The sequence below is a fragment of the Lycorma delicatula genome, chromosome 1 (assembly GCF_047948215.1).
Source record: "Lycorma delicatula isolate Av1 chromosome 1, ASM4794821v1, whole genome shotgun sequence".
NCBI lineage: Eukaryota > Metazoa > Arthropoda > Insecta > Hemiptera > Fulgoridae > Lycorma > Lycorma delicatula.
In genome coordinates, this window is record NC_134455.1 from 386,881,556 (window position 1) to 386,894,606 (window position 13,051).

The 13,051-nt window shown below is 31.6% G+C and overlaps 1 protein-coding gene across 4 annotated transcripts in view; it reads right to left on the reverse strand.

The window, feature by feature from the left end:
- Window positions 1-13,051, reverse strand: part of LOC142317329 (BTB/POZ domain-containing protein 6-like) — a 69,733-nt gene that overhangs the window by 44,373 nt on the left and 12,309 nt on the right. For 3 of the 4 annotated variants that reach the window (XM_075353792.1, XM_075353791.1, XM_075353793.1), the window contains 3 exons: window positions 12,921-13,051; window positions 9,286-9,653; window positions 924-1,217 (listed from right to left, as the gene is read on the reverse strand). In XM_075353792.1, coding sequence (XP_075209907.1) covers window positions 924-1,217; window positions 9,286-9,653; window positions 12,921-13,051 — 793 coding nt within the window. The remainder of the gene's footprint in view (window positions 1-923; window positions 1,218-9,285; window positions 9,654-12,920) is intronic. The other variant, XM_075353794.1, reaches the window with a different exon arrangement.

Genomic DNA, 13,051 nt, shown 5'->3' on the forward strand with positions numbered 1-13,051 from the left:
AGCCTCCTTTTTGGATAACAACAAGGCAACAATTTTCTGGAACCAAGGAATTGTAACAGAAAAACCTATCAACTGTGATAAGCCAGATATAGTAGTAGTTAACTCACCGGCTTGGTCTATTGGTAAACGCGTCTTCCCAAATCAGCTGATTTGAAAGTCGAGAGTTCCAGCGTTCAAGTCCTAGTAAAGTCAGTCATTTTTACATGGATTTGAGTACTAGATGGTGGACACCGGTGTTCTTTGGTGGTTGGGTTTCAATTGACCACACATCTCAGGAATGATCGAACTGAGACTGTACACTCATACATATCATCCTCATTCATCCTCTAAAGTATTATCTGAAAGGTAATTACCGGAGGCTAAACAGGATAAAGAAAGATATAGTAGTAGTTGACGAAATGGAAAAAGTAACTTACATAATAGACGTAGTCATCCCATCAAATAACAACATCAACATTAAACACAATGAGAAGCTGCAGAAATATACAGATCTTGCTCTTAAAATTAAAGAAATTTGGAATCAAAAAGAAGTCTGTATAATCCCAATAATTATATCTGCGGAGGGAATAATATCATCTACTTTGCACTACAGTCTTGAAAAACTGGATCCAGTGGAAGACCCATGCGTTAACGCAAAGGAGCGTGATAATTGACACCTGCCATGTTGCCTGGAAGGCACTTAATCAACAATAGCAAGCCTTATCTCGTTGTTATAAATTACGGTGTTTAGGGAATGTCACTGGCAAAAGGCTGTGAAAGTGTGGAATAATAATAATAATAATCTTTTGTGATGATAGTATTTTAAAAGTATTGAAATCTTTAATGAATTTCAAAATGGCCTAATTAAATGAATGATATCAATCACAAATTAAAATTATCATATTCATCTACTTGTATAAAATAAGATGTACTCATTTTCTTACGGTGTAAACCATCCATGTCTTCACTGCTTCCGGAGATTGTGCTTTGTAAAGATTGCATCTTCTTGGATTCTGTTTGAGATTTACTGTTACGAGATTCTGTTGAAGAGCAGAATCCTTCAGGAAGTGGCTTAGAACCAGGACGTATAATGTTTAACAGAATATTTAATTGTTCTTCTGAAGAGAGTAATAAAGAGTGTGCTGGCCCACTTTCGAACTCACTGACTGTCATCGAAAGAAATCTAATATTATTTTTTATGCTCTTCAGTTTCTTAGCGTACGTTAAAACTGAAATACCTTAAAAAAAGAGAGACAAAAAATTATAAAAAATATTGCAATCCTGACCTTTTCATTTTTTTAAAGTTATTGTCAGTAAATTCTAAATTCACTTGTAATTAGACGATTAATTTATTATTAAAATATATTTTCAAATTTACTTACTATATTTTCCACCGGGTCCATCTCCACACCTTTAATTATTCATGGTAAGGCTACTAAAGCAACGTCGGTTTAGATTAAATTTTAATTCCAGCCATTATTAAAAAAAAAATCTTTCCACTGATACAGTTTAACCAGACAAGTTTTATACTAACCAGTAGTATGTAGTATATCCCACTAACATGAAATGGTTAACCTTATCTGTTCAGTTAAAAATGGTATCTCAGACTTACTTTAAACTCGTCATTAGCTAAGCTGTATTTACATTTAACACATTTTGTTGAAATTTCACTTTTTCTTTAGGAATAATATTGTTTATGAAGTTTACTTAATATTAAATTATGAAATTTGTTAATGTTGTAAAAACTGGGATAGATAGCGATATAATTTTTGCTCTTAAATTTTTCAGTACTTGGTCATCTAAAAGAATTGTTTAAGATTATACCATGTTTTAGGTTAATGTTTTTCAGTCCATAATTCTGTTTGATACAAAACGCTATTTAAAGTTCTTTTTCGATTGTAGTTCTCTAGAAAATACCGGGTTCATTGATTCATATTTCCGACAAAGGTTGACAGTCATTGTTTTATATGTTTAGCCGGTTAGAGGAACGTATGAATGAATATGTGTAACTTACATTTTTATTAATAACTATGTAAAAGTTTATATAACTTCCTACTCTGAGAAGCAAATACATAATTTAAGATTTAATAACCGATACTTATCGTTAGACGAATTACTTATTTTATTTAAATTTGAAACGTTTATGAAATAGTTAGTTGAAAATAAAATGACTACTTTTAGGAACTTTTGTCAGATTATAATTCTACTGATAATGTTTTTATAAACTACTTGTTACAAATATTTTACGTTGTATGAAAATTATAATATCATAGAATAATGACAACAGAGAAACAGCATATCGGTGGACTGCCGGGAATGGTCAACCGCGACAGATGAGAAAGGTTAGCGTAAACCATAATATCATGGCTCTGAAAAGAACTTTTGTCTGTGACCTCCCAAAAAGGTTAACTGGTTGAGCGAAGAGACTAAAACTCGGGAGTCATTTTTAAAATATTTTACTGTTGCGGTCAGAATCAGGAACTGAAAGGGGTTCAATCCTTATGTGCATCCAGAAAGAAATATTTTGGTCGGCCGCGGATCGATAGAGTCGGAAACCTGACCAGGACGGTCTGCTATGGTGAAGGGGCAGAGTTCCTCTGGGTTGAGCGTCTTGTCTTTCTTATTTTTCTTGCTATGTCATGTGGCTCGTCGATGGTGCTCTGGAAGGCCGTTCAAGCTCACTGTTCCAAATCTTCTGGATTACATGTTACGAAACTCCTGATCGTCTGAGTAGGTACTGCGGTATTAGTCATAATAACGACCATTTTGACAGGTTATCTTGGCTCACAATACAGGATTTAGCTCACATCATTGGTCAAAATAAAAGAAACTTGTTATTTTTGTTTAGTCAAGGTGGTAGTGCCGAGATTTCATTGAGTTAGCAGTCATAAGAAGATTTTAATTCTTATTGTAACAACAAAACACCAACGATAATAATAGATACACGTTTTTTACGATGTGAATAAACTACCAAACTTCCGTAAGTAAAAGACCCTTACTAAATATTAATGTGATTCCTCTATCCGAACTTGAGATAAATTTTTATAAAAAAATAACAAAATGGCAGAGAGTGGGAGAACGAAGGAGAAATTGCCATTTTTCATAAGGATATTTTTTGTTTAGTTTTACAAGTAAAATCCGAAAAAGAATCGCCAGCCCACCATTTTAGACTTTGTATATAGTTTGTGATAAAACGATTTTAAGTAGTTTTTTTTTTTGCAAAATGGATTATATTCATAATGTTTAATCATTATATTGGTCATGATCCTTTAACTATTTTTTTAAATTTTCAATTACATCATTGAGCGGCTTACTTCGTAATTTTGATTGTAATTAAATAAACTATGAAACCTATATTATCTTATTTTGTATCTTTCTGTTCGTCGCATAGAAAATCTCTACGGAAAGAAAATAATTTTTATTTAAATTTCTTCTGAATAGCTAAAATTCTCAAGGTTTCCAGGATTCTTGATTGGCCAAGTAGCTAGGTTTAAAAATGGTAACTGAAAATTACCTACGTAGTAAATTTTATCTTGTGAAATATTTTTAAAACAAAATTATATAAATGATTTCAATAATACTTTGTTTGGAATAACTACTTAATCCGACCTTTATTCTACGCCAATCAGAGCTCTATGACTATGACTCTCTCACCACAAATTTTAATTATAATCTTTAATTTTCCAGCACAATATATATCATTAAGCATGTAAACTTTGTTAAGAAATGTAATTGCTGAAGTCAGTCAACTGTCTAGAGAAATTAATGTATTCTGCACTACAAAACAAACTGCAGTACCTAAAACTCCATAAATAATTCTAAAACTTCAGTTACTACAGAGTGATCGTGACACAAACAAAACACTTAAATTTTTCTTACTAGCTCCCCGTCACAGCTTCGTCTGTGCTATATGGTTACTTGCGTTTCCCAAAGCGGTCAATTCTTTCATTTTATCCTCTTTAGTCAAGTAAGTGGAGATAGGTGCAGCCCGTCACACATACAGTTACGGTGGCAGTGGCTATGTTGGTTTTGCCGTAGCGTCGTTTATCTTCGCACCCCTAGAAAAAAATCGGAAATAAAAAAAGAACCAAAAACGGTTCTTCAATATTTATCTGAAGAGTATTTGCAAGCTCAGATCTACTGAATATCTAGTTTACTGTAGCCGGGATTGGGAAAATTTACAATCTTTGTTCAAAATTTTTTTTACCTTTCTTCCTCCTTTTCAAGGTCGAATTTCAAAAATCTAGAATTTGGTTTATTGACATGAAGATTACACTCTCACCAAAATTCAGGTTGATTTCTTCATTTGTTATCGAGAAATTAAAAAAAATAACATGGTTTAAAAAAAAACAAAAATCTATTTTAACACTTTTAATCTATGAATTTCAAAAAATGTAGAAATCAATTTTTAGATATTCATATTAAGATTACAGATGCCAAAAAATAAGGCTCATATCTACGTCTGTTACCGAGAAATTAAAAAAAAAATTTCATTGTTACTCCATTTTAACACATAAAACTCGGAATTTCAAAGTGGATTTTGTTAGTATGCACTTTCACCATAAGAAAGTGTACACAAATTTTCATAATTTATTTTCAGTAGTTTTTGATGGGCGATGATTACTCCCGACATCTTATTTTATATATGTATATATATATATATATATATATATATATATAGCATCCCCGTCCCGGCTTCGCCCGAGATTATAATGTAATCAACCCATTTTCTAACAGTGATAGAACTTCCAGGTATATGATATTTTTTGCGGCGTTTTGATTTTCTGGTAGCAGAATATATTGACTTTCTGAATTACCAGTTCTGGAAGGTCTAACATATAATTATCCATGAGAAAAACAGTCTGATCGTAAAACAGTACCAATGTGTTTCAATGTCTGGCCTTGCACTTTATTAATTGTTATAGCAAACGAAAGTTTTATAAGAAATTGCAGCCTCTTAAATTGAAATATTAAGCCTATTGGGATCATTGGGATGCGAGGTATAAGAGCAAGCTCCCCTGCAGCTGGACCTGTCAAAATTGTAACCTCAATGGTGTGATTTTGCACAGTTTTAATTTGCAAACTCGTGCTGTTACATAACCTAGGAGGATTAAAGCCTCATAGTAAAATAATCGGTACTTATTTTATGATTGAGACTATGAGCTGGAAAATCTGCAGGATTAAAAGAATTCAGAAATTCCTAAGGATAGGTGGACTGCATCTTCAGTATTGATTGCAGAATCTACAGATTGAGATTCCTTGTTTTGCTTCCTTGCTTTTTAAAAAATCACATTATTAATTTGAAATAAGAAGTATTTTAAGAACATATGATAGAACTTTCGCAAAGCCAATAGTACGGTTTTTTGTAAAAGCTTACTAATTTCTGCATAAATATCGGAAATGAGGTCATCCATTGTATGCACAACGGTACTAATGTTTTTATCTACAGAAATGTAACCATCATTGCGAGGAAGAGCCCCATTTGCAATGTTTATTAGTTGGAAGGGAAAGTTACCATCATCACCCCTAAGATGAACTCTCATACTAGTTCTTAAGTTAATAGTTAAGACAAATTTTAATAAGGGTGATGATTTAAGGCATGCCTGAACAACATCGGCCCTAATTCCTCTCGGGAAGACAGACAATTTTTGCAGAAAGTCTTTAGAAAACACGAAAGTTATACCACCCATTAATTTACCGCGTGATCTAATACCTCGAAGGGTTGGATCAATGCCTTCAACATGATCTCGATGATTCATTGTGCATTCATTCCACACTATAAGTTTAGCATTTTGCAAAATTTATCCACGTGGACCATTTTTACGACAAGAACAACTAGATTCTTTACCGCATGCAACGTTTAACGGTAACTTAAAAGTGGAATGTGCATTTCTCCCAACTTTTATAAGTGCAGCAGCTATTCCTGATGATGCTACATCGATTGCAACCTTTTTAGTTAAGCGAACTTGAGCAAGTAGCAAATTGATTAAGGATTTTCCCAGTGCCTCCAGGAGCATCTAAGAAAAAAAATCTTTGGGTTGTTGCAGTCATTTATGAATAAAACGGCTGAAGTTGATCTAGAACTAATTTAGGAAGATTAATACTTACAAATACTTTCTGTTCATCAACGTCGAAATATAGTCTTAACATTGTATCATAAGCATTAATAGCTTATTGATTATCACGTGTAGGTGTTGGTTAAACCGAAATCGCATAAGTGCTTCTCACTTAATGTAACGATTATATCTTCAATCTCAATGAGACCTCTATTGAATATTTCATCTGAAATTGTAATTTTCACAAAAATATTTTTGGAACATTCCCCACAATACATTCGGTTGGACAGGATGACAAAAAACTAATATTTAAAATAATTCTCTCAATTTAGGAGACGATTGACAGGTAGAAACATCAGCAATCGTTTCATTCCAGTGATTATCATTTTCTACTAAGCCATGTGCAGCGCAAGCGGCTTTATATGTTTGCTGTAGCACACAATCAACAGTTTTTAAATAATCAAAAGATGTAGGTCTTTTAACATTATGCAATAACATACGCAGATGTTGTTGCAGGTAACATTCATTTTGGTTTGAATGGATTGTACATATTCTACCCAGAGCAGCATCCATTTTGATTCCAGGAAATCCTTCGATATCAGTTCCGTGCTTTCTTCTGCTAAACTTGTTATTATAGTAAAACTTGTTAACTGTAGTAAAAATTGTATTGTGTTAAATTTATTATACGTATAATATCTAGGAACTTCAGGATGTAACAGCGTCTCAGCGAAGTCATCGGACTGATAAAGCTCAAATATAAGCAATAAGAGTGGTCTTCTGTGGATTTTCAAGGACTCGTTTGAGATTTTGCTCCGTGAAATAAGTACTTAATAGTTTTCTAAGTGAACCGCCAAGAGAACAATAGTGGGATAACGAAGATGTATTGGAAGTCAAAAAATCGCCAATCTGCCTCAGATGTGCATATATATTTTCCATTAATGTACTGTGTCCATTCATCTCTTCGATTTTCAACCGAAAAAGTTGCTTGATCTGAACCTTTGGTAGTATATTTTCAGATATATCGAATCGCTTTTACAGAGTTGCATAATGCAACATTTATGTGGGCGTTAAAGCAACATGACAATACTGAACAATGTAGGACGACTTATTATCAATATCAATTATGTTAGCTTGCATGTTTAAAGTTGTCGTATTAATGTAGTAGTTGGAGCATTATAGCGACCCCTATGCTGATTAACACGTCGCTGATCTGCATGAATTATTAATTCAAAATCTTCCGTGTTATCCAGAGGTGTGTTGTCCATATTACATTTAATCATTCTGATCAGATTATTAAATTGCAGAAAAACTTGCTGGAGTGCTGTTATTAGTTTCTTCTTCTAGTTTGGAACAATATTAGTACGAAGAGAAGTTTGATCAGAATCAAAAAGGAAGTAAATTACAAAAATCGGTGTTCGACACCAGCTGGTGGCAATAAAATTCCTATACTATGGTAAACTTTATCCTGAATTTTAAATGTAGGCATAAAATTCCCGTTTATAATTAGGTTAGCACCGAAAGAAGTCATCGTAAATAAATTGTCGCATTTTCCAACATTATAAAGAAAATATTTTGACAAAGGATGAGATCCTAAAACTAAACTATTGATTGGTTCTAGCAACTCATTAAGGTAGGAAGTGAAACATTCCCACCAGAACAAATGCCATTTCATCTTTCCATTTTTTTTTGTAAATAATTATTGCATATATTAATCATTGCACCAATTTTTAAATCTTTTTCAAACGTAGATCTGAAGTTTAAAGTGGCTTTCCTATCTTGTGTAGCATTGTGTAAAATAGATCCTCAGGCTCTTCCATTGTCTCATATAAACGCGATGTAGACATTCGTCTCGAATCTGTAAATTTTCTACCAATATTACATCTCTCCTGCTTCGGCAAGATTTTAGAAAGAGAACTCAGCAAATAATGACAATTTGAATAATCAAATATTTATCGCAGAACAAAAACTGCCAAAATCATTCTCTATAAAAGTTGATGGTGCGTGGGTTTGTTTGTTTGTCGTATGCGTTCAAATTTTTATTTTAGATGCTTCTGGTGTAGAGCGGACCAATGGCGGTGCGGTTGCACACGGGTCCCTCCACGCTAAAAGTACAGAATTTAAGCTTTCTCCCGCTAGAAGCAGTCCGTTGTTAATTAATTTACAGAATATTTAATTTAATTTCTAAGCGTTGATTATTTTTATGTATTTCTGTATTTTTATTTACTTATTATTATTTATTAATTTTATTTTATTAATTATAGAAAGGGATTATTAAATAATGTTTAGCAGTAAAAAAAGGATTCTTTATTTAGCGTGAGAGAGCTGTTGCACTCTATTCCATCCACAACTCTCTCCCGCTAGAAGTAGTCCCTTGTCAATTAATTTACAGATTATTTAATTTAATTTCTAAGCGTAGGTTATTTTAATTTATATTTTATATTTGTATTTCATTTAAAATCGAATACAACTGCGTTAACCTAAATACTATACGTATATCAAAGAAACGAGTTAAAATTGTCTAATATTCAATAATTAATAATTATCGGTATCTTACGCTCCCGTGAATAAGTAGACTGCCGGCCTCCGTAGCGCGAGTGGTAGCGTCTCGACCTTTCATTCATCCTTAGGTTCCGGGTTCCAATCCCGGTCAGGCGTGGTATTTCACAAACGATACAAATCATTCATCTCATCCTCTGAAGCAGTGCCTAACGGTAGACCAGGAGGTTAAACAAAAAAAAAAGCAAAAAAGTAGATTGAATTTAGCGCAACATGTCCACCATCTATCTAGTGGTGATCCAATATACTCTATAAAAGATTTTTGCCCAAGCGCAACACATCCGCCAACTAGAAGAGAACCAGTATACTATATTACGTATTGAAGCAATGACGTATTGTCTTTTCAACGTGTTTTTTATTGTTGTTTTATGTTTTTTCGAGATGAAATTTTGTATAAACCTTCTCATTTTTGTCAAGAAACATGGGTAAAAATTTGTTTGAGATTTATTGGTAGTTTTATAATCCAAACAAAAAAATAACTAAAAAAAATAAATAATATATATATAATAGTATAGAATAGATTATCAATGTTTTTTTTTAATTTTGAAATTCTTTGCTGAATAACATCATCTTAAAATTTAAATACTAATAACAGACCTGCCCATGTCACAAGCTGTGTTTTCTTTATTCTTTAAGCCATTATACATATTTTTAATTTAATTAGATTTCATGTGAATACATTAATTATAATTACCATATTTGTTTGCATTGTGGATAGCCCATACATTAACTGCATCAAATAACTGAACTTCTTTAACATCCATCACATCGGTATTAACTATCATTTTGAGAATTCTTTCATCACAATCAATGAAACCTTTACTATCCAGTACAGCACTGGTTTTAGTTTTTATCAAGTTTATACAACTTTTTTTCAGTTCTGTTTCATCATATGAATCCAATACTTGAAGAATTGTACAGACATCATCAGGTGTTAAATTTAATGACATATAAATTTTACAAGCTGTCCTCAGATTTGGCAGATAATATTTATCGGCTACTTTGTAGACTAAAGCAGCATTTATGGTAGTTTCAAATGAAAAGTTACCTGTATAAATGTACCTGAACAAACAGAAGATAAAAGTATAAGCAGAACAATCAAATTAGTTACTGTAAAAGAAAACTGCTCTTCTGAAATTAACAGAAAGGATAAAAAATAGTAACCCATAAATGTTCTGTGGTCTTTTTAAAAAAACTAATCCCATGAACTAAATTATCATAACTTACTATTAAGAACAATTAGTGTCTAATGAGAGAGGACAACAAAGGATTTATTGGATTTGTGTCACTGATGTTTTTAAAATAATGGTGGTATCAATATATCCTCAGTTTTTAAAAATATTTTTTTCAAAAAAAATGTTTTTGCATTTACAAGAGTAAAAAATATTTTCCGTTTAAATGATATTATGTCTAATTCCAAGAAACAATTTTAGTTTATAATGTATTTGAAATTAAATCAATGAAACAAAAAAAGGGTTGTATTTCATCAGACTTTCAAATACTAATGTTATATTTCACATCAGACTAATACCAGCTACCATCAGACTTCAACACACCATCAGCCTCGAAAAATTCCTGTTGATACATTAGTCACAAAATCAGAATACTAAACACAATTCTACTAAAGATAATGTAACAGAATAAAAGACAAGACTGCTTATGATGTGAGGGTCCTATTTGAAATACACTTGTTTTTCTATTCACACTGGAATTCAATGGGCAGAACTGATACTGTAAATTTTTGGCTTCACATTAAGAAACTGATCACAGTTTCAAGCCTGAGTTCCTATATATATATATAGGTGTTTAAATTAAAAGAGGTCCCATCCCTTATATTAATCTATAAATAATAGTTTATTGGCAAACAGTAACATAATCATTTACAGAAGGGGGTGAAAATGATATCAATCCAATTCTATAAACTTGTTAACATGTTTGACCATGTTCCTGGCTACTGTTAGCTGTACACTTCTATTTCCTGGATGACGTTGATAATGTTCATCATAAATTATTGCAGGGTGTCTGGACTAGTCATATAAGTGGTTCTTGGTCGCTATATTCCTTTAGAAATGATTCTTTCATTGAAAAACTTGTGTAGCATCTCCATAGTAGAGAATTATATGGTTAACTGTGCTGTCCTGTTTCAATCAGCAGTCACGGTCATACCCTTGCAGTAAAGCTATATGACTGTTGGATAATTTCTTAATAGATGGCAGCATCTGCAGTCTTTTCAAAAAACAAGGGTCCTATTATTTATCACTTTGAAACTGCACACCATACCCCTATTTTTGGTGGGTGAAAGGGACATTCAAAGAAAATATGTGGGTTTCAGTACTTCACGTATGGAAGTTCGGTATACCCACCAAGCTGAAACCATGCTTCATATGTGAAAAACATTTGATATAAAATGTCAGTGTTGCCTCTAATGAAGTTCTTGAACCACTGACAGTAGTAGTTAACCTTTTTTCAGTAATCAGTGTCATTTACCTCAAGGAAAACCTGCATTCGATAGGGGTAACATTTCAGCATTCTCCTCACGGCAGTATGGGCTGAACCAAGTGAAATGTTCTTTTCCCGGCTTAGTTTACAAAAATTTATGAGGAGATCTTTTAACTGCTGCTCTAATGTCCTGTACGACCTGCACCGTTAAAACTGAACTGTTTTGAGCACATTTCTGTACTAACATTGAACCTGTTAGACAAAATTTTTTAATTAACTTCTGAATAACACTTTTTCAAACGTTCCCATTTCAAATTTCTTCATGAACTTTCACCGACACGCAACATGAAATGTCATCTCTAAATAAGTTTTCCATCATGAATACACATTCTTCAACAGTGAAACCACATTTTAGCAAATAACAACACACAGTTAAGCAATCTTATTCAAACGGCAATACTTGACACAGACTGACAATAGTCAAATATGCAAACAATATACCATATTCCCCACTCTAGGTTAAGTTGTACCATCGTCTTATACTTTATTTTACCCATCTCAACCGTAATGCAAATATATATTTATTTATTTATATATAAGGGCGTAATTAATGTTCCTTGAAATATGAAGCTAACAGAATATGCAGCCAGAATGTAACTTTCAGTTTGTAAGGTATAACAGTAATTGGGGCGTATGCAAAGTATATTTCTGTGTTACATATACCATAAATATTTCATATTCTTTGAACTGTGGTCTTATTTCCTAGGTTTTGGAAACCTAAGGGTTTTCATCCTTAAAAGCTAGCATGATGTGGATCCATTTACTTTATTAAAAATTATAATCTGATTCCCCTTATCTCTTCAGTATTAAACATTTATTTTCTTGTATTAAATAAATAAATAAATAAATATATATATATATATATATATAATTATTCCTTTTATTACTACTGAGTCCATTGCAAAACTGATTAATCAGTATTGTCTTATTCAACTACAAGTGCACAGGTAACTTCGTGCACAAAGTTTTAGTGTTTCATAAAAATAATATATTAAAGAATGTTAAATAATATATAATAACGCAATTACTATAAAACATGAGTTTCATTTATTTGATTTTATTTTTATTAATATTTTTTATTTATCTGTAAATTCTAAAATAATGATTTTGTAACATTTTAGTGTGAAACAGTTTGAAGTCTTAAACAAAGCATAAGTACAACTAAATTTGTCGCATGTGTGAGTTTCATGAGGTCAAAGATCATTGAGTATTTCAGTGCTGTGATAGAAGAAATATAAATATTAATTTTATATGCGTACATTATTGCACATAAACAGACATACAAACAAAAGTAAAAATTTTAACAGTTATTTAGAATTTAAAAAGGTAATAAGTCATTATTTGTGTTATATATTATAATAAAATTCTTAAATAATATTAAAATAAAATAAAAATAACTTGTCACATTATATAATAGTCCTGATTTTTTTGTTTTTTTAATGCAGCTTTTATTTAAACCTCATTCAAGTGTTTCAATTTTGGTCTTACGCTTCAGTATATAAACATATAGTCAAGATATTTAGCTATAAGGAGCATTTATTTTAATTGATAAATGATTGCTGATTAACTACTTTGTAAAATAAATTTTATGAATATATATTCAAAAATAGTTTGGCTAGTTACATTACATACATTTTTAAATATATATGTCAAATTTAATAACTGTATGTAGGATTACAGAACTTAGAGGACGTATGAAATTTTAAATTACCTAAGTTTGTAATAAAACAAAAATCTTATTTTGGGATTTTAACAGGACAATAATGAACTACTACAAAAAAATTAAAGAACAATTTTAATCATATAATTTTTAAAATTTAGTATATTTACCTCATCATAGCCTGGAATATTGCAGGGTCAATATCGTCAATTTCAACTTCAGTCTTTTTACCACAAGCTCCAAAAAACAATGACTTAAATACAGGACTTGCAATCTTAAATAACAGTTTGTGACCTCTAAT